Raw genomic sequence first — 27,188 nt, forward strand, 5'->3', positions numbered from 1 at the left:
TCTCATGCACCAGCTAAGTTGATTCTATTTCCCCCTTTTCAGCTCTCAGATACAATCCCCTCCCTGGGATTGCTGAAAATGCATGGCATGGGAAACAGATGCAAACGTCAGATAAGCTGTAAAATAGGAATATCACACAATAGTCTAATAATTAAGTACTGGAATAGGACTTGGGAGAACCAGATTCAACTCCATCCTTGGCCAAAGAAACTCAGTGGGTGACTTTAGGCCAGTCATACTATCTCAGTACAATCTACTCCTCTTGGTTGTTTTTAAGGCATATATTGGAGAGAATGTTGTATATGAGAATCTTTGAGAAACTTAGCTTTTATTTCCTAAGGCTTCCATGAGTGATATAAGCAATATAAGCTGCTGGGGCAGTTTATAGTACACCAGCTGTACTGTCCACTAATTTATAGTATGTCCTTTCTTTCTAGATACGATCAAACAGATTATTTTAATTATTATTATTATTTTAATCTTGCCTGTGTAGCCTTCAGCTGTTCTGTTGAAACTTTTTTAAAGAAGCATTCTCAATTACAATTAAATTTGTATCTCTTTGTCTCTCTAGGCACATCAGCTGCTGAATACAGCTTGTCATCATTACAAGGTAAGTCATCTTGTCTCACTAGTCTCCATGCTTAAACAGTCCTTGATTCGTGCTGCTTTGATAGAGTCTAGATTCTAGGGATATAGCCAAATAATAAATCTCAGATAGTATTGATGAAAGGAATTGGATCTGTAAATTTTGAATAACATTGTTGGTTAATAGATCTGGAATCTGTATATATTTTCTAAAATAGTACAATATATCTTAGTCGACTTTTCTCCCTTTCCCCAATACGATTCCCTGAAAGTTTTTTTTATTTCATTCCCCCTCCCCCCTTTTTTCTGTTTCATGCTTCAGTAGAACCCAAGTAGGACATGGATGGATGTGATATAATCTTACTTTTACTATTTTTTAATATTAATAATAATGGAGTCTCCTTTGTACCATGCAGCCTTTCTCAACCTTTTGACCCTGGAGGAACCCTTGAAATATTTTTCAGGCCTCAGGGAACCCCTGCACATTCAGGCTCAAATATAGGCCAGAAGTTACAAAATTATTATATTGTTTCCTGCGTAGGCCTGTATATATGCATTAACAGTGTTCTTAAACTAAAAATAAAGAACAAAACTTACTTCTTTCATGGGAAGTTGCCCGATTTTGAAATAACTTTTTAAATAAATCATGATCTCCCAGGGAACCCCTAATGATCAGTGTCTAGTACTCCTGAATTTATATGGCCTGACCACAGATCCTCCAGAACAAATGCATAATTGTTTTCAATATCTGTATAATAAGCTTATAGATCAGTTATTTGAATCAAACTTCAGATCCCTTTTTAGATTGCAGAACCCCACCACCCAAATTATATTCTTGTATTTATAACATTTTCCACAATTATGTTTGATTTTAATTTAGTGGCTATTTGACATTCTGTTCATCCTTCCCAACTGTCATATGCTTTCCTTCTTTCTATATGTAGAAATGAATGTACAGTATAGAAGAATGGGTCGATGGGTTTTTTGTATTGTGGATTTTAATTTTGTAAGCTGCCTGGAGTCACCGTCTGTGAGTTGGGCAGCCATATAAATTTGTTTAATAAATAAAATATGTGTGTGTGTGTGTGTGTGTGTATATGTGTGTGTGTATGCATATGTATGTATATATGTATGTATATTATTTTGTTTGTTTGTTTCTGGTTAGATTATTACCCAATATTTCATTCCATGATATTCAAGTTTAAAATTTGTGACAAGGAGGCAGTTACAATTTCAGACCATTTTCCTGTGAAGTTTCTAGCTTTATTTAAGAAAAAAATTGAATACACCTTTTAAGTGAACTGGCTCTTGAATATATTTATTGAAAGATACTTTATTAAGCAAATAGACCAAAAAATACTTTCTATTTTAAAAATGGTTAAAGTAGTAAAATCATACTGGATTGTGCTCACCATAGTATATCTTTACAATTTTAGTTTAACTACCATATTTAGGGACGTGGTGGCGCTGCGGGTTAAACCGCTGAGCTTGCCGATCAGAAGGTTGGCGGTTCGAATCCGCGTGATGGGGTGAGCTCCCGTTGCTAGTCCCAGCTCCTGCCAATCTAGCAGTTTGAAAACATGCAAATGTGAGTAGATTAATAGGTACCACTTCGGCAGGCAGGTAACGGCGTTCTGTGTGGTCATGCCGGCCACATGACCATGGAAGTGTCTACGGACAAACGCCGGCTCTTCGGCTTTGAAACGGAGATGAGTGCTGCCCCCTAGAGTCGGACACGACTGGACTTAATGTCAAGGGAAACCTTTACCTTTACCTACCATATTTATAGGATAGGAGGATGAGAATTTTTTTTCGAATTAACTCTAATTGCGGGATGGCTGCCATTGCTGACAAAAGGTTTAGAAGAAGCTGTTGAAAATCAAAGAATTAGCATGAGGTAGAAATGGTTGAGAATGTCACTGCTGTAAAGGATGGATATCTTTGTTAATCAACTTCTGCTTGGAAAGAACTGTTTTCCTGGTGAACATAATGCCTTTTTAGAAGCCCTAAAGAGGACTCTCTTAACTTGCCTTCACAGCCTAGTACCTCTTCTTCCTTCTTACCTACATTGTCTTATTCCTCCCTCCCTCCTTCCTTCCTTCCCTCCCCCCTCCCCCCCATACCATTACACCTTCCTCTTACTTTATTTCCATTCTGAGGTCTTTTTCTTCTTTTTTGCTCTTTTGCTTGAAGTAGGGGAGGAAAAGGAATGTGTGAGAATAGTTTGCATAGATGACGGAATGGTTGGCGTGTGCAGATAGGAATCAATTAAGTTTGTAAATAGGGTACTTTATTTTGCAGGCAATTAATTGCAATTAGTATTTATTACTTTAATGTGGGGGCTTAGGCTCTGGCCTTTTTATTTATTTAGTTTTGGGATGTGTGGCTTCTGTTACATGGATACGTATAGTTATGTGCACACATAAATTCACACACATTTACTTGGATGCAGGGAAATGGGATCTTCAGGATTGGTTTCAGTTGCCATTGGTAACCCTGACATGAGAAAATGGGGATCCTGGGAACTACAGACTTTGTGTTTTCTTTCTTTTGTTGGGATGGCTTTCATTCAGGGTCACCTCCCTTTAATGTAAATGCAGCATGACTGTTTGTCAAGTTAGGGCAATGTTATCTATCCAATACTGTTTGAGCTGAGAAGTAACTTTCACTGTGCTAGATCATTTATTCAATAGGGGTTGCCTCTTTATTCCAAAGTGCCTGAATTGACTTATTCAATTTTTTTGAATTAGTCCTATTTGAAAAAATAATCCAACTGAAAAAATATCCAGTAGTCAGTTTTTAGAAGCTGATTAGCTTTTAGATGGAATTATGGTGTACGTAGAATAGTTGGTTCCCAGACTGATGACAGTTGAGGAGACTTGTTATGTAAACAGGTCGTTGCACATTTTTCTGTTATCAGTGCAGATGTCCACCATCTCACAGGAAGGCTATTAGAAGAAAAATAAAACTCCTCTTCCCCGATGCATTGACTTTAAATGCAAACTAATTAAGTTGCCTGAATTCGTGTAACCCCATCCATTTCTTTTCAACAAATCTTGTTAAGGACAATTCTTTGAGAATTATGAATAGAAAGAATCAACTCTGAGTTTTAAGCAGCTTTTGTTTTATACATTAATCAGAAAAAGATATGCAGATTACAAGTTGCTTTGATACAGATAATAATTTTAATCTGAAACTGCAGGAAATGTGTCAGACTAAATGTCCTGTGCAAGATTTATTATTATCTACATTGCAAAATGAAATAGTTTCCCATTGTTACTACTGAACATCTTACTGATTTTCAAAGATCTATTATGGAATAGAAAGAGGTGCAGTGAAGAAAATATGAATAGGAGCTAGAAGCTGTGACATGAAGGTACTTTCTTTTTAGACTCTTTTCAGAATGTACAAAATTCAGAGAATTTGAAGGAGAAAGAAAATAAAGGATTCTTTGGCATATTTCAACGAAGCAAAAAGAAACGACAACAAGTAAGAAACACATTAATGTTTGTAACTATGGTGGGATAGAATGTAAGCATGAGCTGGTCATTTTTGGCTGGCCTGGACAGTTTGTCCTGTTGAAGTCAACTGGAGTGTTTAACAAACGATTATTGTTTAGCCCTGTAACTTCTTTCAGTTTCTCTCACAAAGCTAATGGCCTCTCTTTCCTGATAAAAAAGTCATGGAGTATCCCTATTTCTTTGCTTCCAGGAATTACTAACTTTCTTACACACTTAACACCTCTGCATGCCTCCTCACAATATCATTCCCAGCTCTTCCTTGATACCCTAAGATTGCAAGGAAACTATTCCATGCTTTGAAGAGCTATTTTTGACCTGTTTACTTGGATTTTCCTGAAGTGCAATACTCTCACCACCTTAATACTCTCACCACCTCCCCCTTGCCTATAGATTAAGACTGGCTGTGGTCTCGACCCACTCTTCCTGCTCAGTGTAATGGATTCTCTGAACTTGGGAATGAGAATGTTTGCAAAACATTGCAGAACCAGAATAGAACAGAATCATTGACAAGTGGAAGCAGTGGAATTGTTGATAAGTGGAAATTTAAATTATAAACAGAGAAGAACAGATGGACATTCAGTTTGTATCTTGTAAATGGCTAACTAGTTCCCCTTAAATCAACTGAGAGGTGGAAAGAAGGTCAAAGGCATCAAGGATGACTTTCTTGTCTTGATGCTTGAGCTGATAAAAGAGGCTAAAGAACGTACATATCTTGTTTTCAAGACTTTGTAACCTAATCCCATTTTTATTTCAATGAACTAATGAAAATCTAGATTTTCAGGTTATTATTAGGGGACTTGACCCTTACATATTAGCAGCATGGGAATGAGGGATAATCAAATGTTCTGTGCATGAAATGTCCCATGTATGGAACGTTTGGTGTGCAAATCTAAGCACACATGTTCTGGGCTTTTGGTCCAAGGGTGGAGTGAAATGAGGCTGTTTTATCCATGCATAGACTGAAGTAGGGCTATTTTGGTCCATGCTGAAGTGGTATGTGTGGGCAGCCAAGAACATTGGCAGCTGAGAGGAGGAAGAGAAGATAAGATGCTGGGAAGATGGGAGGTAGACTGCTGGAATATACTGTACAACATAGCAACATTGATGGAGGCCTAGGGGAGGTGGGAAGGAAGAAAGGCACACCAGCCTTGCCCCATTCATTCCAATTCTTTTTTGGTCAACCCAGAATAGCTAAAGCATTGTTTCTGTCAATGATCAAACAGAAACAATCAATTCATCACCCCATCTCCCCATGGTTCCTGTATTGAGTTTCTCTGGGAACTTCCTGCAAGAAAACAATTCCTGTGCTGCTTATGCCAAATTTGAATGAGGCCTTGTAATAAATGCGAATAATTCCTAGTTTAAAGAAGTCGGCTGGCTAAAATCTAATGACAGTTTTTTTCTATCCCCACCCCACCCCCAATAAGACGGCCAGTGCTCCTGCAACACCGCTCATGAACAAGCCAAGGCCAGCCTTTGCTGTGAGATCCAGTTCAATCTCCAAACAGTATGACTCAAATACTCTGCCCTCTGAAATGCCCAAAAAGCGACGAGCACCCTTGCCTCCAATGCCTGCTTCTCAAAGTGTGCCCCAGGATCTTGCCCAAACCCAGGATAAACCTAAGATTTGTATGCTGAAATCCAGTAGCATGGATGAAACTGATAAGGTTGGTCATTAATCTCTTATCCTTTCTTTCACTCTGAGAATAATTTTAGAATAATTTCTGAGTAGCTATGAAACAGTTCAGTGAGAACAATCACCATCATACCTTCCAAATAAATTGCAAGTTTACTTGAGCCAAATTTAGATGATGTTTCTGGACTCACCGTGGCCACAAAATTATTTCTTTATGTTCAGATTTCAAGTTGAGAATAAACACATCAAACATGTAGACAGGTCAGATCATAAGGAATATATTCTGTGGGTTTGGGATGTACCCTTCTGTTTCAGTTTTTTTTTCACTTTAATATGGGAATAAGGCATGGGGGGACATGCTAAAACTTTGCTGCTATTGGAATCCTTGGAGAAACTTTCAAATGAAAGTATTTATTCTTATACTTTCAAATGAAATATGTGGAACATCTAATACTGTGCTTAGGGAAGATTTCATTATTCATAAGTTCCTTCACAGCTAGCACTTACTATCAGACTTCTAAAGCAATGGCATTAGAAATTAACCTTTAATTTTTAGGTGAAAGTTGGATATTAATAATATTAAATGCTGGAAAGGCTTAATGTGATCAAGATAGTTCAATAATCATAAGTCTAGCTAGTTGCTTTGGTTGTTGAAAAATTGTACTTTAAAGCAATACCAAATTGCAATTGGAATCCAGCTTTCCCTATCAAATAGGTAGTTTCTGTATTTTCATTAAATATGAAAAAGTATAGTTTAAGTATAAAATGGAGAAAGATTTGACATTTCTGTCTTTTCCAGATTGTCTTATCCCTTTATGAAAAATACAGTTAAATATATTACTGGGAAAAGGTTTCCCAAGCAGTTCAAATCTTTGCATTATTAGAAACGTGTTCAGTCCTTAAGAAAATCAAATTTTACTTACTGGAAGAACATGGATGTTTAAAACTAATGTTTTTATCTTAACAACCTTGCCTGCTTCTATAATAAAGCATTTTAATGAAGTTATAAAGGAGGCTGCCAGGTCAAATCTATCTATATAAATCCCAGTGTATGCTGCATTTATTCCAGAGTAGTTTGAGGGGAGAAATTAATGCAGTTAGTAATATCTTGGTGAAGCATAAATTGTCAGTTGTGAATTCCAATTAAAGTTCAAAGCTAAGTGTATCAGTGTAAATGGGAGTACTGTGTATTGAGACAACACTTTGAATCTAGAATGAAAGGCATTTTTCTAATATCCTAGAATATATGAGCATGCTCTACAGATGAAGAGAAAGTAGAAGAAGGAAAAACCAGGCCCAGTAGATGAATGGAACATAAGTGCAATCAGAATATTATTTTTGTTCACCTAAAGTATAACAGTTACTTCTTTTTTTATTAAGCCTTAACCACAAGAGTGCGCTGTTTAATAGAGGTTTGGAAATCTGTATCTTTAACTAAAAAAAGTCTTACTTTGGGAAAAGTTATTGGTCATCTCAGTGCATTCTCCAAATAATATCGAATTAAACTGGTTCCGCTCCTTTAAAAATAATCTGTAAGCGGCTGTGTGAAGCAGGGGTAGACTGTGTAAATTGATGCTGTCTAGATGTTTTGGACTGCACTTCCCCAAACTCCTGGCACCAGCTGTATCCTGGGAAATGCACCAGCTCTAGAACAACAGATGAAGTGTTCATAGAACCAGAGAGTATTTGCACCTACAGCAACTCCATCTTGCTGGGATTCATTCTCAATTTGTTTTGCTCTACCCAGTCCCTCACAGCCTCCAGACACCGGGTCAAGACTTCAACCTCATCAATTAATCCAAAACCTCTCAACAGTCTATACTCTTTTTATTTGTCATCTTTATATCTGTTTCCACCATTCCAGCTGGTTAATTTGCCCATTTCTCCCCTTTCTTCTATTTTCTGGTCCTCCTTGTTCCCACTGCCATCACCCTTTCATTTGCACACATATTTCTGCACTTTGTCTTCCATTGCTGTCCGCTTTCTCCTCCTTTCTATCATTCGCAAAATCCATTACACTTCTCCCCGATTTTCTAGTTGTTCCTTTGTATATTTCTCCACAACAAATTCAATAGTAAATTGGCTTTTCTTCTTCCAGATCTGCTTTCCATCATACGCAAGATTCCTATCCCTCTTCTTCGCTTCACTGCTTGCTGCTGGAATCTGGAGTCAGCCACTGGCCCACAGCACTAGCAGCCTGCTAGGGCCTTCAAGTCAAGTCTCCACTCAACCCTCAAGATAAGGGTTGCTGATAGGCCACATTCAAAATGCTGTTTGTCTGCTCCGTCACCATAGTGGAAAATAAAATCATGATAGTTTGTTCTGAAAGCCACTTGGAATTTTTCTTCTGTGAAATGTTTGCAATAGTTTTTCCATTTTGGTTTTTCTGTGAAGTATTTGCAATAGCTTTTCTATTTTGGTTTTTATAATGTCTCTTATCCCCTTTTTAGCTCCTCAGCTGCTGTTTTGTGGTCACTGACTCTTTTGTGATCTTACATTCTGTCTGTCTACCAGATCAAATCTTGCTACTTTCTCTATTTTAACCTGCTTTCCTAAATATATGATGTCAGTAATTAATGGCAGTAATTCATGGTCTCTTCCACAATGTGCACCTGGAAATGGCCTGGTTGACTGGATTGTTGTTGTTGTCTATCCGTTCAGTTGTGTTCAACTCTAAGTCGCTTTGTGGATCAATGCTCTCCATGCCTTTCTATCTCTTACAGCTTCCTTTAGTTCCATCAAAGTCATTCCAGTGTCCCTTCTGATGGTGTCAAGCCAGTGAGTCCTAGGGCGGCCACTTCTACTTTTACCACTGACCAATCCAAGCATAATTGTCTTTTTGAGTGAGCCGGCTGCATAACATGACCAAAGTATGACAGGTTTTGTTTGGTGATCTTGGCTTCCAGGGATATTTTTGGTTTGACTCCGTCTAGGATTTCCTTGTTGTTAATCTTCATTGTCCATGAGATGCATAGTAGTCGTCGCCAGCAGCACAATTCAAATGCATCTACCTTTCTCCTATCTACCTTCCTCAAAGTCCAAGTTTTACAACCACATGTAGCTATTGGAAATAAGATTGTATTAACTAGTCTGCATTTGGTTGGGAGGCTGATATCTTTATTCTTCCAGATGTTATTTATACTGGTCATTGCTGTTCCAGGCTGACTGGATTGTTGTTGCTTATTCATTCAGTCGCTTCCAACTCTTCGTGACTTCATGGACCAGCCCACGCCAGAGCTTCCTGTTGGTTGTCAACACCCCCAGCTCCCGCAGGGACGGGTCCGTCACCTCTAGAATATCATCCATCCACCTTGCCCTTGGTCGCCCCTCTTCCTTTTGCCCTCCACTCTCCCTAGCATCAGCATCTTCTCCAGGGTGTCCTGTCTTCTCATTATGTGGCCAAAGTATTTCAGTTTTGCCTTTAATATCATTCCCTCAAGTGAGCAGTCTGGCTTTATTTCCTGGAGTATGGACTGGTTTGATCTTCTTGCAGTCCAAGGCACTCTCAGAATTTTCCTCCAACACCACAGTTCAAAAGCATCGATCTTCCTTCTCTCAGCCTTCCTTATGGTCCAGCTCTCGCAGCCATATGGTACTACAGGGAATACCATTGCTTTAACTATGCGGGCCTTTGTTGTCAGTGTGATGTCTCTGCTCTTAACTATTTGATCGAGATTTGTCATTGCTCTTCTCCCAAGGATTAAGCGTCTCCTGATTTCCTGACTGCAGTCAGCATCTGCAGTAATCTTTGCACCTAGGAATACAAAGTCTTTCACTGCTTCTACATTTTCTCCCTCTATTTGCCAGTTATCAATCAAGCTGGTTGCCATAATCTTGGTTTTTTTGAGGTTTAGCTGCAAGCCAGCTTTTGCACTTTCTTCTTTCACCTTCATCATAAGGCTCCTCAGTTCCTCTTGGCTTTCAGCCATCAAAGTGGTATCATCTGCATATCTGAGATTGTTAATGTTTCTTCCAGCGATTTTAACTCCAGCCTTGGATTCCTCAAGCCCAGCTTGTTGCATGATGTGTTCTGCATACAAGTTGAATAGGTAGGGTGAGAGTATACAGCCCTGCCGTACTCCTTTCCCAATCTTAAACCAGTCCGTTGTTCCATGGTCTGTTCTTACTGTTGCTACTTGGTCGTTATACAGATTCTTCAGGAGGCATACAAGATGACTTGGTATCCTCATACCACTAAGAACTTGCCACAATTTGTTATGGTCCACACGGTCAAAGGCTTTAGAATAGTCAATAAAACAGAAATAGATGTTTTTCTGAAACTCCCTGGCTTTTTCCATTATCCAGCGGATATTGGCAATTTGGTCCCTAGTTCCTCTGCCTTTTCTAAACCCAGCCTGTACATCTGGCAATTCTCGCTCCATGAACTGCTGAAGTCTACCTTGCAGGATCTTGAGCATTACCTTACTGGCATGTGAAATGAGTGCCACTGTTCGATAGTTTGAACATTCTTTAGTGTTCCCCTTTTTTGGTATGGGGATATAAGTTGATTTTTTCCAGTCTGATGGCCATTCTTGTGTTTTCCAAATTTGCTGGCATATAGCATGCATTACCTTGACAGCATCATCTTGCAAGATTTTGAACAGTTCAGCTGGGATGCCGTCGTCTCCTGCTGCCTTGTTATTAGCAATGCTTCTTAAGGCCCATTCAACCTCACTCTTCAGGATGTCTGGCTCTAGCTCACTGACCACACCGTCAAAGCTATCCCCGATATTGTTATCCTCCCTATACAGCTCTTCTGTATATTCTTGCCACCTCTTCTTGATCTCTTTTTCTTCTGTTAGGTCCTTGCCATCTTTGTTTTTGATCATACCCATTTTGGCCTGGACTTTACCTCCGATGTTTCTAATTTTCTGGAAGAGGTCTCTTGTCCTTCCTATTCTATTGTCTTCTTCCACTTCCGCGCATTGCTTGTTTAAAAATAATTCCTTATCTCTTCTGGCTAACCTCTGGAATTTTGCATTTAATTGGGCATATCTCCCCCTATCACTGTTGCCTTTTGCTTTCCTTCTTTCTTGGGCTACTTCTAGTGTCTCAGCAGACAGCCATTTTGCCTTCTTGGTTTTCTCTTTGGGATGTATTTTGTTGCCGCCTCCTGAACAATGTTGCGAACCTCTGTCCATAGTTCTTCCGGGACCCTATCTACTAAGTCCAGTCCCTTAAATCTATTCTTCACCTCCACTGCATATTCCTTAGGAATATTAGTGAGCTCATATCTAGCTGATTTGTGGGTCTTCCCTAATCTCTTTAGTCTGATCCTAAATTGTGCAAGAAGAAGTTCGTGATCTGAACTACAGTCAGCTCCAGGTCTTGTTTTTACCGACTGTACAGATGTCCGCCACCTTTGGCTGCAAAGGATGTAGTCAATCTGATTTCGGTGTTGTCCATCTGGTGAAGTCCATGTATAAAGCCGTCTCTTAGGTTGTTGGAAGAGAGTGTTTGTGATGCAGAGTGAGTTGTCTTGGCAAAATTCTATCAGCCTATGTCCTGCTTCGTTTTGTTCTCCCAGGCCATGCTTACCTGTAATTCCAGGTGTCATTTGACTGCCCACCTTAGCATTCCAGTCTCCCGTGATGAAAATAACATCTCTTTTAGGTGTGTTGTCCAGTAGGTGCTGCAGATCCTCATAGAACTGCTCTACTTCAGCTTCTTCAGCATCTGTGGTTGGGGAGTATATTTGGATCACTGTGATGTTAGATGGCTTGCCCTGAATTCGAACTGAGATCATTCTATCGTTTTTTGGATTGTATCTAAGCACTGCTTTCGCCACTTTACTATTAATTATGAAGGCTACTCCATTTCTTCTGTGGTCCTCTTGTCCACAGTAGTAGATCTGGTGGTCATTTGATGTGAAGTGGCCCATTCCAGTCCATTTCAGTTCACCGACGCCCAAGATGTCTATCTTTAATCTTGACATCTCACCAATAACCACATCCAATTTGCCCTGGCTCATAGATCTTACATTCGAGGTTCCAATGCTGTGTTGATCCTTAGAACATCGGATTCGCCGTTCACCACCAGCACCGTCGGCCGCTAGCCGTCCTTTCGGCTTTGAGCTAGCTGCATCATCACGTCTGGGGCTAGTTGAACTCATCCTCTGTTCCTCCCCAGTAGCATTTTGACCACCTTCCGACCCGGGGGTCTCATCTTCCGATGGTATAGCGACATATCTCTGGTTGTACTGATCCATTTAGTTTTCACGGCAAGAATACTGGGGTGGGTTGCCATTACCTTCCCCAGGGATCGCATTTAATCTGACCTCTCTGTCATGACCTTCCCGTCTTGGGTGGCCCTTCACGGTTTAGCTCATGGCATCATTGAGGTGCTCAAGCACCAGCACCACGACAAGGTAACAATCCTTTGCTGAAGACTGGATTACACTTCTCTAATTCTATTTCTTACTATGTAGTTAATGTAATTCCAATGTAGCCAGTTTAATTCCACTGATGTTCAATATTTATGTTTGTCTTTATATTCCTTGCAGTAGATGTTGCAAGGATAAAAAAATTCTCTTCCTAAAACTCTACTAACTTATCTCCTGCATTACTGACCTACCCTGTCTGTGATGGTTGCCTTAGTCCAAAAAAACACAGACTCACCAGCCAGGGCTAAGGATATCTGGTTTATTGAGAATAGAATGCAGACACAGAGAAAGACGGGAATGAGCACATGGCGTGCGAGGTAGCCAGTAAATACCCGCGGTGCGGACCTGATCCTTCCCCACCCCCCATTGTCCCGAAGTCTTGACCGACGGTGAACCCGGAGTCTCGATGGGTGATCAGGGGGCGATTCCGGAGTCTCGATGGGCGATCGGGGATTAGCGCTGATTACCTCTGTCCTCTTCCTGTGTCCGGAGCAGGTGTGTCCCCCGTGGTAATGCAGAGATGTCAGGGAGATAGGATGATGGCTTCCCGGGTCAGGGCAAAGGTATGCCCCTTTGTCCTTTATTTGTTTTGTCTTTCAGTGCTTATGGGATTAGCACTGATTCTTTCCTTCCCCTTCACCGGAAAGGCATGTTCCCCGTTGTGATGCATGTATACATCGCAACGGGGGACATGACACTGTCCAAGTAATTCGGGCTTTGGTGTTCTAATAACTTACTTATACTATTATGCCCTTGTTAGATGTTTCCTTTAAAAACACTTTATAATTTGCCAAAACATTTGTCCATTTTCTGTGCAGTACAACATTGTACATCCTATAACATTAACTGAATATCCACTAATTTTAATAAATATGATTCTATTGTTTAGGGTTGCGGAGCACATACACCTCCTTGAGTATTATACCATTCCTTTCCTTCACATGGTTTCATATCCCTTTTTTAAAATGCTTTTTATTGAAGAGTTTAACAATACTAAAAGATAATACAAAATGAAATCAGAAAGAAAAAAGAAAATAGAAAAGAAATGCAAAGTGGATAAAGGAAGAGAAAAGGAAAAAAAAAATTAAAGAAGTGATTCCCAATCTTCCTTGCAAGAAGTGCAGGCAAATTTAATATTCCTCCCCCCGCCCCAAGATTGCATGCATAATTCACTTCTTCCCATACCCCCACCCCATCCATTCACAAATCCAAAATGCATTGTTGTATCTGTCCAAGTATTGGCAAAAAGTCCATAAAGGTTTCCAGAATTTATAGAAATATTTTGTATGTTAACCTGATCAAAACATGTCAATTTTATATTCCTTTCTTTTGCTTCTGACACTCTTGATCTTTAATTCCTCAAGTTACTTGTGTAGGATTGAATCTCCTTTCAAACTTACTTTCTCCCTCTCAGAGATTTCTTCAGGGCTTTAGAAACCCTCTTTTGCAAATCCAACAATAAATCCTTGCCCAGTATGTGGTTTCATATCCTGAAAAATACATGTAATCATCTGGTGTAAAATTGCCCATTCCCATTCACCTAAGTTCACCTTTGCCTAAAACTTGCAATTTACTGTGCTTCATTTTTTGGTCCACATTTCTCACATTCCATCTTCTAACTGTATATATCTTTGTAAAATGTGGAAGTTCTCTTTCAGCACCAGCATCATCAGTGACCAGACTTCCCTGCAACATTTTTCTAGCTACATCATCTCTTCTCTTGTTCATGAAAGTTCAGCATTCTTCCCCATTTCCCCCCAAGTGGGGGGACTAATAAACTAATTCAGTGGATTTATTATCTGACCACCCCCGTCCTTATGTTCTGTTTTTCAGGCAGTTTTGAGGCTGTGCTCTGCCTCATAACTGCTGAATATAGCTTCAAAGGAGAATAAAAAGTTACTTGCTGTATTGCCTTTGTACTAGAGTAAACTGAAGCACCTTTGTCCCAGCTGAACAGTTTGTTCAGCTTTGATAAAGTGAAGCTTTATCCATGCCAAAGAGGTGATATCAGACAGTGGCATGAAAAGCTAGCTAAAAGGATCACTGTCTCCACAGTTTTACTTATTATAGTCTGCTTTCTTGGTTTTAAATGGAAAATATGAGTTTGGTCATCTTTTTTTAATTTTCTCATCTTATTTGAGAAGTACATGAGACATGTAAAGTAAAATTGCTCTGCATCAGCCTTTCCCAGCTATAGCCCTCCAGATGTGTTGGACTACACTTTCCAGAATTCCCAGCCAGTTTGGCAGACATGTGGGGAGCTGTAATCCAATACATCTAGAAGGCTGCTTTATGATATTGAAAGTTTTAGACAGTTTCAGAACTACATACTGCTTTTTTTCCAAGTGTAACAAAGAACAACCAGAGGTAATTTTGGATTGCCTCTTCAACTTGGAAGTGGGGATGCTCACTGACATGCTGCTTTTCTTTATGCAGGAAATTTTGTTTTGTTCTGTTTTGTTATGAAGGAGTTTGTTGGAATCCCATCTTCTGGGTCTCAGATAACAGAATAAAATTGTTGCATGGCACTGCGGACAAGAAATTGTTTTTTCCTTGTGTGTGATACTGTTAATTGGTTATTCAGTTTTAACATCTAATGTTGCTTCTTAGCTTAGGAAGTTACTGGCTAATCAGAAATTTGAAGATGAAGTCTCCCTTAAGTCAACATCTGGTGGTGATATGGGCATGTCCATGTTGTTTCCTTGGTAACAGCATAGAAGTTGTTTGCCCCTGCTGGCTTCAGGGATGCTTTTTGGCTTTTCAGGCTAACCTACAAACCCTGGAATTTCCTGGTGCTTTCCCATCTGAGTACTAAACAAGCTTTTTCAAGATCAACCAAGGTCTGCTAAGTGCTGCCACTTCGCTGTTAAATAATGAGCGAGATCTGCACTTGCAGATAGATTTTAAAGCTTTAGCTCACTGTAACATTTAAAGGTTTATTTTTTCTAAATGACATGCAAGTAGATTTTCCCTCAGCTAAATATAGCTCTGTAGAATAGAATCTCTTCAGCAAAGGATCGTTACCTTGTCGTGGTGCTGGAGCTTGAGCACCTCAATGATGCCATGAGCTAAACCGTGAAGGGCCACCCAAGACGGGAAGGTCATGACAGAGAGGTCAGACTAAATGCGATCCCTGGGGAAGGTAATGGCAACCCACCTCAGTATTCTTGCCGTGAAAACTAAATGGATCAGTACAACCAGAGATATGTCGGTATACCATCGGAAGATGAGACCCCCAGGTCGGAAGATGGTCAAAATGCTACTGGGGAGGAACAGAGGATGAGCTCAACTAGCCCCAGACGTGATGACGCAGCTAGCTCAAAGCCGAAAGGACGGCTAGCGGCCGACGGTGCTGGTGGTGAACGGCGAATCCAATGTTCTAAGGATCAACACACCATCGGAACCTGGAATGTAAGATCTATGAGCCAGGGCAAATTGGATGTGGTTATTGGGGAGATGTCAAGATTAAAGATAGACATTCTGGGCGTCAGTGAACTGAAATGGACTGGAATGGGCCACTTCACATCAAATGACCACCAGATCTACTACTGCGGACAAGAGGACCACAGAAGAAATGGAGTAGCCTTCATAATTAATAGTAAAGTGGCTAAAGCAGTGCTTGGATACAACCCAAAAAATGACAGAATGATCTCAATTCGAATTCAGGGCAAGCCATCTAACATCACAGTGATCCAAATATACGCCCCAACCACAAACGCTGAAGAAGCTGAAGTAGAGCAGTTCTATGAGGATCTGCAGCACCTACTGGACAACACGCCTAAAAGAGATGTTATTTTCATCACAGGAGACTGGAATGCTAAGGTGGGCAGTCAAATGACACCTCCAATTACAGGTAAGTATGGCCTGGGAGAACAAAACGAAGCAGGACACAGGCTGATAGAATTTTGCCAAGGCAATTCACTCTGCATAACAAACACTCTCTTCCAACAACCTAAGAGACGGCTTTATACATGGACTTCACCAGATGGACAACACCGAAATCAGATTGATTACATCCTTTGCAGCCAAAGGTGGCGGACATCTGTACAGTCGGTAAAAACAAGGCCTGGAGCTGACTGTAGTTCAGATCACGAACTTCTTCTTGCACAATTTAGGATCAGACTAAAGAGATTAGGGAAGACCCACAGATCAACTAGATATGAGCTCACTAATATTCCTAAGGAATATGCAGTGGAGGTGAAGAATCGATTTAAGGGACTGGACTTAGTAGATAGGGTCCCGGAAGAACTCTGGACAGAAGTTGGCAGCATTGTTCAGGAGGCGGCAACAAAATACATCCCAAAGAAAGAGAAAACCAAGAAGGCAAAATGGCTGTCTGCTGAGACACTAGAAGTAGCCCAAGAAAGAAGGAAAGCAAAAGGCAACAGTGATAGGGGGAGATATGCCCAATTAAATGCAAAATTCCAGAGGTTAGCCAGAAGAGATAAGGAATTATTTTTAAACAAGCAATGCGCGGAAGTGGAAGAAGACAATAGAATAGGAAGGACAAGAGACCTCTTCCAGAAAATTAGAAACATTGGAGGTAAATTCCAGGCAAAAATGGGTATGATCAAAAACAAAGATGGCAAGGACCTAACAGAAGAAGAAGAGATCAAGAAAAGGTGGCAGGAATATACAGAAAACCTGTATAGGAAGGATAACAATATCGGGGATAGCTTTGACGGTGTGGTCGGTGAGCTAGAGCCAGACATCCTGAAGAGTGAAGTTTAGTGGGCCTTAAGAAGCATTGCTAATAACAAGGCAACAGGAGACGACGGCATCCCAGCTGAACTGTTCAAAATCTTGCAAGATGATGCTGTCAAGGTAATGCATGCTATATGCCAGCAAATTTGGAAAACACAAGAATGGCCATCAGACTGGAAAAAATCAACTTATATCCCCATACCAAAAAAGGGGAACACTAAAGAATGTTCAAACTATCGAACAGTGGCACTCATTTCACATGCCAGTAAGGTAATGCTCAAGATCCTGCAAGGTAGACTTCAGCAATTCATGGAGTGAGAATTGCCAGATGTACAAGCTGGGTTTAGAAAAGGCAGAGGAACTAGAGACCAAATTGCCAATATCCGCTGGATAATGGAAAAAGCCAGGGAGTTTCAGAAAAACATCTATTTCTGTTTTATTGACTATTCTAAAGCCTTTGACTGTGTGGACCATAACAAATTGTGGCAAGTTCTTAGTGGTATGGGGATACCAAGTCATCTTGTATGCCTCCTGAGGAATCTGTATAACGACCAAGTAGCAACAGTAAGAACAGACCACGGAACAACAGACTGGTTTAAGATTGGGAAAGGAGTACGGCAGGGCTGTATACTCTCACCCTACCTATTCAACTTGTATGCAGAACACATCATGCGACAAGCTGGCCTTGAGGAATCCAAGGCTGGAGTTAAAATCTCTGGAAGAAACATTAACAATCTCAGATATGCAGATGATACCACTTTGATGGCTGAAAATGAAGAGGAACTGAGGAGCCTTATGATGAAGGTGAAAGAAGAAAGTGCAAAAGCTGGTTTGCAGCTAAACCTCAAAAAAACCAAGATTATGGCAACCAGCTTGATTGATAACTGGCAAATAGAGGGAGAAAATGTAGAAGCAGTGAAAGACTTTGTATTCCTAGGTGCAAAGATTACTGCAGATGCTGACTGCAGTCAGGAAATCAGAAGACGCTTAATCCTTGGAAGAAGAGCAATGACAAATCTCGATAAAATAGTTAAGAGCAGAGACATCACACTGACAACAAAGGCCCGCATAGTTAAAGCAATGGTGTTCCCTGTAGTAACATATGGCTGCGAGAGCTGGACCATAAGGAAGGCTGAGCGAAGGAAGATCGATGCTTTTGAACTGTGGTGTTGGAGGAAAATTCTGAGAGTGCCTTGGACTGCAAGAAGATCCAACCAGTCCATCCTCCAGGAAATAAAGCCAGACTACTCACTTGAGGGAATGATATTAAAGGCAAAACTGAAATACTTTGGCCACATAATGAGAAGACAGGACAGCCTGGAGAAGATGCTGATGCTAGGGAGAGTGGAAGGCAAAAGGAAGAGGGGCCGACCAAGGGCAAGGTGGATGGATGATATTCTAGAGGTGACGGACTCGTCCCTGGGGGAGCTGGGGGTGTTGACGACCGACAGGAAGCTCTGGCGTGGGCTGGTCCATGAAGTCACGAAGAGTCGGAAGCGACTAAACGAATAAACAACAACAGAATAGAATCTAGGATGAATAAAATATAGGTTGCCATTTTTCATTTTCTCATGGCAAATGCTAGTAATTTTTCCGCTATGTCTGGAATGTGAAGGTTTATGAACCCAGGCAGATGTCAATGTCTACAGATTTCACAGATTAAGTTAGGGTTACTTAAATGTATTTTTAGCATTTATTTATTTATTTGTTTGTTATATATATTCATGGGGAAAATATATCCATATTTTCATAACCCGAAATGAATGTTCAGTCTTTGGTTGGTGTTACATCTGAAACAAGCAATTGATTCAGGTAGGACAAAATACCAATGTATTTTCTGGAGGTATTAGTGCTGCTGAATTTATTTCTTCAGTATGTTGAAAGAGTTTTTGCATTTAACAGTTAATGATTTCTCTCTGGCTACATTCTTGAACGTTTTTTTTTTTTTTTTCATTTCCGTCCTGACCTTTTCCCCAGGGACTCTCAGGAGTAGGAATAGTGAGGACAGGTTCTCTTCACCTCAGTGGCACGTCCTCAGTTAATTCTTCTTTAAGGCGGGCAAAGCGCAAAGCACCTTCTCCACCTCCCAGGAAACTGCAAGGCCAAAGTGACCCCAGCATTGACACAGGTAAACATAGTATCTCAGAATTCTATACCCTAAACGTGAAGCAGCTCTGCCCTCATGGAAAGTATTTTTTTTTAACTTACAGTCAGAATTGGCTCATTGAATAATAATGATCATAATAATCATAATAACAATATTTTTATCCAGCCTTTTTTATATATATAACTCAAGGTGGCGAACATACCTAATGCTCCTGCCTCCTATTTTCCCCACAACAACAACCCTGTGACGTGGGTTGAGCTGAGAGAGAGTGAGTGGCCCAAAGTCACCAGCCAGCTTTCATGCCTGGGGGTGGGGGTCATCTGTAGAAAGATGATGGCCATCAGCAAACATGGCCCCTCTTTTGGAGTGGAGGTGTCATGAGTACGGATGGTGAGCACGAGGGGGCCCCTATCCAGGGGGGAAAACGCATGCGTAGTTTAGAGGCTTTGAACTTCAAAGAAACCCAGAGCAGACCCGCCTTGAGTTTTGGGGTTTATCTGTCTGAGTTTCCCATGCTCCTTCAGTTTGGTAGGATTTTATGTCTATTATAGTGGTTAATAAACACTAGAGACTGAAATTCTTGCCTCAGCATGGTTTTTTGCTTAAGTCAGGACAGGAGGGTTGCACTCGGTCCTCACGTGGCATGCTGTCCCCGTGCTGAGAAAAGTATGTGAGGCCAGGGGAGAAGAGCTGGTGGAGGCTTGTGGAATAAATGTTAGCAATCCTTTGAAAAACTTGCAAAAAAAAAGGATAAAAAGATGTTGCACATTCTATTATTATTATTATTATTATTATTATTATTATTATTCAGTTTATATATACAGTTGTAATCGAAATTATTCAAACCCCACTGCAAATCAGGTTGATTGTCAAAATGTAAAGACTTTCAGCGGTTTGCAATGAACAAATCAAACAAAAGCAATTGAAATAGCTCAACACAACGAATGCTTCAAGTGGTGTCCCCAAAGTCAACTCAAAATGCAACTTATAATGACTTCTCCAGTCTCAAAGTTATTCAACCCCCTGAATAGAATCCGTCACAACGGCACACATACAGTATGCAAAACAGGTGTTGTCTCAAGCACACCTGATGCAACTAATCAAGGGCTTCATCAGTTGCACCAGGTGTGCTCAAGCTGGAACACATGAAATACCTGAAGTGGCTAGGGGTCTGTTGAGTGTCATTTGATGGCATGTTAGAGATACAGTATGGCTAAGTCAAAAGAATGGTCCAAAAGGTAAGAGAAGAGATAATCGCCCTTCACAAACAAGGAACAGGATACAAAAAGATAGCGAAGGCACTGAATGTTCCTAGAGACACCATTGGAAGCATAGTTGCAAGATCAGAGTTGAAGGAACAGTGGTTACACTACCTGGACGGGGCAAAAAAGGAAGCTGTCAATGGCTGCAACCAGATTTCTGAGAAGGCAGGTGGAGAGAAACCCTCGAGTGACTGCAAAAGACCTGCAGCAAGACTTGGTGGCAACAGGCACTGAGGTTTCAGTGAGCACAGTAAGGCGTACTAAACACGGAAGGTTTCCACGCCAGAACTCCAAGACGTACACCACTGCTGACCCAAAAGCACAAGAAGAGTTGGCTCCAATATGCTCAAAATCATATAAATAAGCCACAGAAGTTTTGGGATTCTGTTCTGTGGAGCAATGAAACAAAACTGGAACTTTTCAGCCCAATGGATCAGCGGTATGTCTGGAGGAAGAAGAATGAAGCATAAGCTGAAAAGAACACTCTGCCTCCAGTTAAGCATGGCGGTGGCTCGGTGATGCTCTGGGGCTGCTTTGCATCCTCTGGCACTGGAAACCTGCAGCGTGTGGACAGCAAGATGGATTCATTGAAATATCAGGAAATCCTAGGAGACAATGTCAAGCCGTCTGTAAGGAAGCTGAAGCTTGGGCGTCATTGGACCTTCCAACAGGACTATGATCCCAAGCATACCTCAAATTCCACTAAGGCTTAGATGCAGTAGTAGTCCTGGAAGATGTTACAGTGGCCATCACAGTCACCTGACTTGAACCCCATAGAAAATCTCTGGTGGGATTTGAAGAAGGTGGCTGCAGCACGCAAGCCCAAGGATATTACTGAACTGGAGGCCATTGCTCATGAGGAATGGGCTAAGGTTCCTCAGGAATGCTGCCAGAAGCTGGCGTCTGGCTATGCATGTCGTTTGCAGAAGGTCACAACAGCAAAAGGGTGCTCTACTAAGTACTGAAGATGCTTGCCATGAAGGGGTTGAATAATTTTGAGACTGGAGAAGTCATTATGAGTTGCATTTTGAGTTGATTTTGGGGACACCACTTGAAGCATTCATTGTATTTCAATTGCTTTTGTTTGATTTGATCATTGCAAACAGCTGGAAGTCTGTACATTTTGACAATCAACCTGATTTACAATGGGGGTTGAACAATTTCGATTGCAACTGTAAAATAACAGCTTATTGTTCTTACCATTGAAATTTGTTGAGAAATTATGGAAGGGCTAGAGAAAATTATGTACATGCAGATTTCATGTGGCCTGGGGGATGACTGCTCTGGTGCTAGATAAATAGTATCACAAGAACAATAATTATCTGACAGTTGCATAGCAGTTTACCTTTGATAAAATATATTTGAGTATTGTTGCAGTTTTGCTATCAAAATTCCATCCACTTTTCAGGATCAGAATCTGCAGAATCAATTCATGTAGAAGGCATTGGCAGAGGAAGATACTCAGACGTACAATCTCCAACAGGTATTTTTAATGCAACATTTAGTGTAAAAAAAAAAGGCTCAGCTACATCTGCCAGAATTGCCACAACATTCTTTCTGCCCCTTTCTCATTCTTGTCTCTGCCCTTGTTACTATATTATTCTAAATTAACCCAAACCAATGGCTTTCATTTTAATTTACTTGAATTGGACTGCAAAATTTATAAAATCAAGCATTATCAAATTATCTTAACATTTTTCCCTTCCCCAAGCCTATCTTGAGGGCAGTTTGGTGTAGTGGTTAAGTCACCAAGCTAGAAACCAGAAGATCATGAGTTCTAATCCTGCCTGAGGCATGAGGCCAGCTGGGGAACCTTGGCCAGTCACTCTCTCTCAGCCCTAGGAAGGAGGCAAGGGCAAACCACTTCTGAAAAACCTTGCCAAGAGAACTGCTGGGGCTAGTCCAGGCAGTCCCCAGGTTTTAACACTGACTTGAAGGTACATACACACAAGCCTATCGTTAGGAGACTATTTTTTCTGTTGATCATTTTTAAGCAGTAACATTGATTTAGAGACAAAGTAAATATTGAAACATCTTTGAATCCACTGCTTTTTCTTATATCCTTTTTTAAAAAGCAAAGAAATGCAGCCATGGTGAAGCATTCATTTAGATCAGGACTTGAAAAAAAGGGGACTAAAGCCTTATATTCTGTGCTAGTTTCCTCTTGGAAATAATGTTCAAGTACTAGTTTGCTACCTTGTTTGGGATGGGAGGGAAGGGGAACATGATTTGTTCCCATTATGCCGTGGTCCTGGTCTATTTTAGATCCTCTTTCAATATGTTAGGTTAAAATAGCATGTGATTGAATAATAGTCTGCATAATCCCCACCTACTATAGGAGGGACAGCTCTGAAGTGCAGGGGAAGTGAAGTCCCAGTCACATGTCCTGTTTCCCTTACGAAGGATGGAAAGAGCTTAAGCAGTTGACAGTGATGTGGGAGGAAACTGATGACTGCTGAAGCAAAAACAATCTGTTGTGGGAACTCTTTATTTACAAATAATAAGAGCAGTAACTTGGAACTGCTTTGCATGCAGCTCCTCCTACAGCCACAGCTAGTCTCTGCAACTCAGCTTGTTGGCTTCCTCCTTTGTTTTCAGTGGAGTCGTGTTTTCTTTCTCTCTTTCCATTTCCCTCTCCATAGCCAAGTTAAAGGTATCCTTGATGACTGTTTTTTGCATCTCTGCAAATTAAATAATATTCATAATTCCACTTCCCAGTTTAATAGGGCTGGGCAAAGTACTTGGAGGATGCTTTGCCAAGTGACCAGTGTACCCCCCTAGATCTCCACTCCTCAGAGTGTCAAGGTGGCTATGTTTTTTCAAGGTTTGGCACTAGCTCTGAGGTTCTTTCCCAGTTAATCTGAGCATGTGTGTGCATGCATAGAAGAGAGCTGGCTTCGTTTTGGCAGCAGTCCTAGTGGAAAGAGGGTTGCTCTAGTGGGAGAAGGCAGCCTCACTGAGTCTTGGAGAGAGGGGGCCGTTGAACAGGGGGTTCAGAGGAGGTCTTTACTGGCTTTGCGCACAGCCCTACAATTTAACATACAATTAATTGTTCTAGAAGAAGAATTTGTAATTGCTTAATCACACTGATTTCATTGATTAATGGATTACATTTGCATCTGTTTGGTTATAAGTAAGTTATAATTTCAAAGGAAAAATAAGTGCCCTTGTTTTGTTTTTAAATAACGCACATGCAACTTCAGTAGGCGCCATTTTGGAAGAGGTAGTAGTTCAGTTTGTATCAGAGGGAAGAAGGTAAGCCTCTTGTGAAGTAACACCTTGATGTTCAAAGACATTTACAACTTTTTTCAGTGCTATCTGATTCATTGGGGGAACTTCTGTTAATTATGTGTCTGTTACCTAAGTGCTGCGGCCCTATTAATGTGACCAAAATATGAGCGAAAACATTCTAACTAACATCGTTCCCTCTGCTTTTTTCCTTCCCATGTTTCTTTGTTTTATTCTCATGTTAATCAAGTTAATTCACGCATTGTTTCCTAACCTGCTTCTTAGGCAATATAGTTGATCTAACCAGGACTACAGTGGCAGCAGGTACCTCATGCAGCTTTGATCCAACCAATCATGATCAAAACAATGTCCAGCAAGTCTCAGAGGAAGGTAGAGTTTTGCTTAACGCTGATACTCCAGATGAATCTGAAGTGTCGCTTAAATGTAGGTGACTGTCATGTTTTCTCTTTGGGACTAATTTACTAAATTACACATACTAGTCTCATTTAACGTGAGCTTCTCTGAGAGTAATAAATGCTTTTTAATACACGTTTTTGGAGGAAAGTAGGATCTTCCATTCTGTTCAGCTTCATGTCCTTGCTATGAGAGTGTGGCCTAGTTAACTTAAGGCCAGTTCATTCAATGCTTTCCCTTACTGATGATTTTAAGCGCTCCATTGTTGTATTTGTCTTAGCATAACCCCTGTTCATGATACAGCACATTTATGCTGAAGTCATATGATAATATTAGTTTATTAATGAAGCCAAGAGGAAGCTGAGGTATGCAGCAGACTTTTCCTCTGATTGTGGTAATATTATTAGATAATTTTCTATTTTCTTCCATGAAATTTCTAAATATATTATATTCTATATAAAGCAGCTTCCTATATTCCTGTCAGTTAAAGAAAAGACGACATTGCTTTTATGGTATTTTCAAGTACATTTGCTAAACTGTCATCTTCTATTAATATATAAGTGTTTCATGATGCATTATGTTCTGTCTACCTGATTTATAGTGATTTTAAATAACAGGACAAAACTCCTCCCCCAACGTAGCAAACTCATCAGTAAGCAAGCTTTCAAACTTTTAAAAAAAATATATACTTTTGTATACTGATCCTCTCCAAAGATTACTTCTTCTGCTTTTTTTTGCACAGCTGATATAGGCTCTGAATATAGCCTAGAGGAGATAGATGAGAAGGAAGAAATGCACGATGAGTCCCTTAGTGCTCCACTAGAAGCTTCTTTAGAAGTTCCACTAGATGTTCAGAAGCATGAACCTGCTTCCCATCCAAGTTTTGGTATTGGAGACAATGCGCAAGAGTCAAATGAAGATAAAACAGAAAATACGAGTGCAGGTGATAAGTAAGTACAGTTAAGTTTAGTGTGATCTTATGCGTGTATGTGTTGTGGGGGTAAAGAGCTGAGTAACTTACTCAACCTGGGTACATCATCTCACATTACAGTATGTTGGAATGGGAGTTGTAAAGCTAGGGCTAAAAAGTTGGGCTGTGTATTACTGTTAATGCCCCATGTAGTAAAATAAGGGTTAATCAGTGCTTCTCTAAAAAAAAGAAAAATGTCACAGCTGGTGAATATACCAAAGATTGGCAGCCTAATTCAGTTTCCCAGCTCATTTTTTTTGGCCCTGGAGCCCCCAACTTTGCACTACTGAGGCTTGGTAGCAAATCTGAGCTTTGATGGCATTATAATGTTTTTGTTTTTTCACTTTTTTCCCCTGAAATTTAAACACTAAACTGTATGGTTAAGCCTCCATGAGACTCATTTTACCTATTTTGCTATAGGTAGTCCTCAACTTACAATGGCAATTGGAACCAGAATTTCCATCACTAAGCGATGCAGTTATAAAGCACAACCGCATCACTTACCGATGGCAATCCCTGCAGTCTCAGTTGCTATCATTAACCAAATCCCATGTTCGTTAGGCGAGGCAACTTGCTGCTGGCTTCCCACAACCAAATTCAGTGGGGAAGCTGGCAGGAGATTGCAAGTCCCAGGCCAGCAGGCAGGTAAGTGGCTGCTGCCAGGTGGGGAAGGGAGCAAGGGGGTGTGCAGGGGTGTATGGGAGGGTTGGGGAGGGTGTGAGGGGGGGTGTGAGAGGTGCACAAGGATGTGAGGGGTGCATGGGAGGCATGGCATGGATCAGGAGGGTCACGGAGGGTTGGTGAGGGTGTGGCACGGATCAGGAAGGGTGCAAGGGGGTGTGTAAGTGTGCGAGGGAGGTGCAGCAAGGTCATAAGTGCAAACCAGTTACCAAGCGCCCAGATCGCAATCACATGACTGTGGAGGTGCTGGGATGACTGGAACTCCAAGGACTAGTCGAAACCACCATTCGCCATAACTTCGAACAGTTGCTGAAAGAATGGTCATACATCGCAGATTACCTTTATAAGAAAATAGAGCCCCTCCTTCTAATCTAAAACATGCCAGAAATCTCAGGTGTACCTCCTTTATCATATCTCCTGTGGCCTGCTGAGACCCAAACCCATAAAAATTTAAAAAAACATACCTGGAGCTCCTGGCAACAAAATGGTAGTGGCCCCCAGTATATACAAATCTTATTTTCTTTCTAAAAACTCAATAAATTTTAAGATTACATACTTTTACATATATATATACTTTGTTTCTGCCAAGTCACCCAATGCAGTTTATATTTTTAAGATCCTGAAAGAAGTGTATTTAAGTGGTACCTCCAGGAGCTGAAAGCACAGGGTTTCAGGACTGGGCATTTTCTAATTTTCTCCTCCCTCTGGGCACATACGGCTTGAACGACTGCAGAGAAGGTCTTTCCCAACACTTCCCACAGGCCATGGATGGTCACAACCGCCACCTAAAGAATTGGTCAAGGGAGACGCAAAACGAAGCTTGCCAGAAGTTTGATTCTGTCACCTGTGTCCTGAATCAAAATGACAAGTTTTTATCACACCACGGATGATTAGTGAGCTTACTAATGCCAGGGCTTCCACGAGCACTACTTATTAGTGCTTATTTTACGTACATTTAAAATTTTACATTAATGTAATTATTGTGATCCATTTTTTTTTCATTTCTTGATTTCCTCTAGCTATATTTGTCTGTTCAATATCCTTGTATACCTGCTAGCTAGAATAGCTCCAACCCTAATAAACCTAAGCTATAAAAATGTGTTAGTCTTTAAAGTCCTTCCTTTTTCATTGTTTTCTTTGGACTTTATACCATAAACTTTTATATTGGATTTATGTCTACATTTTAGTATGTGGGCCACATTATTGTTGTTGTTGTATTTTATTCTGCCTGAAAATATAAATAACTCAAGGTGGCGAACATACCTAACACTCCTTCCTCCTCCTATTTTCCCACAACAGCAACCCTGTGAGGTGGGTTGGGCTGAGAGAGAGTGACTGGCCCAAGGTCACCCAGCTGGCTTTCATGCCTAAGGCATGAAAAGAGAGACTAAAACTCTCAGTCTCCTGGTTTCTAGGCTAGCACCTTCACCACTGCACCAAACTGGCTCTTTTTCTATCAAAACAAATTATCTTTTGTTTGTGGGTCTTCTTTTCATTGTTTATCAATAGTCCTCTCCCCAGTATTTGTCTTGTTTTGCAGAGCCCAAGGTAGTGAAATACTGAGAGAAAAAGTTAGCATTCCCAATGGCATTGCGCCTGGAACGTTGCAGCCAAATACAAATAACGGTGAGTTTCTCTTCATCAGAATTATGATTACTCATTCATGCAGTTTCTTGAAAATCAGAGGATAACCTCTGC

The 27,188-nt window shown here is 40.6% G+C and overlaps 1 protein-coding gene across 6 annotated transcripts in view; it reads left to right on the forward strand.

Moving 5' to 3' along the window:
• Positions 1 to 27,188, forward strand: part of COBLL1 (cordon-bleu WH2 repeat protein like 1) — a 119,485-nt gene that overhangs the window by 81,431 nt on the left and 10,866 nt on the right. For 4 of the 6 annotated variants that reach the window (XM_063318279.1, XM_063318280.1, XM_063318282.1 and 1 more), the window contains exons 5-12: positions 572 to 610; positions 3,977 to 4,074; positions 5,534 to 5,773; positions 18,806 to 18,956; positions 21,606 to 21,680; positions 23,711 to 23,869; positions 24,582 to 24,789; positions 27,031 to 27,116. In XM_063318279.1, the coding sequence (XP_063174349.1) occupies positions 572 to 610; positions 3,977 to 4,074; positions 5,534 to 5,773; positions 18,806 to 18,956; positions 21,606 to 21,680; positions 23,711 to 23,869; positions 24,582 to 24,789; positions 27,031 to 27,116 (1,056 nt within the window). The remainder of the gene's footprint in view (positions 1 to 571; positions 611 to 3,976; positions 4,075 to 5,533; positions 5,774 to 18,805; positions 18,957 to 21,605; positions 21,681 to 23,710; positions 23,870 to 24,581; positions 24,790 to 27,030; positions 27,117 to 27,188) is intronic. The other 2 variants (XM_063318281.1, XM_063318284.1) reach the window with 2 other exon arrangements.

This window comes from Candoia aspera, chromosome 1 (assembly GCF_035149785.1).
Source record: "Candoia aspera isolate rCanAsp1 chromosome 1, rCanAsp1.hap2, whole genome shotgun sequence".
In the NCBI taxonomy this organism is placed as follows: domain Eukaryota; kingdom Metazoa; phylum Chordata; class Lepidosauria; order Squamata; family Boidae; genus Candoia; species Candoia aspera.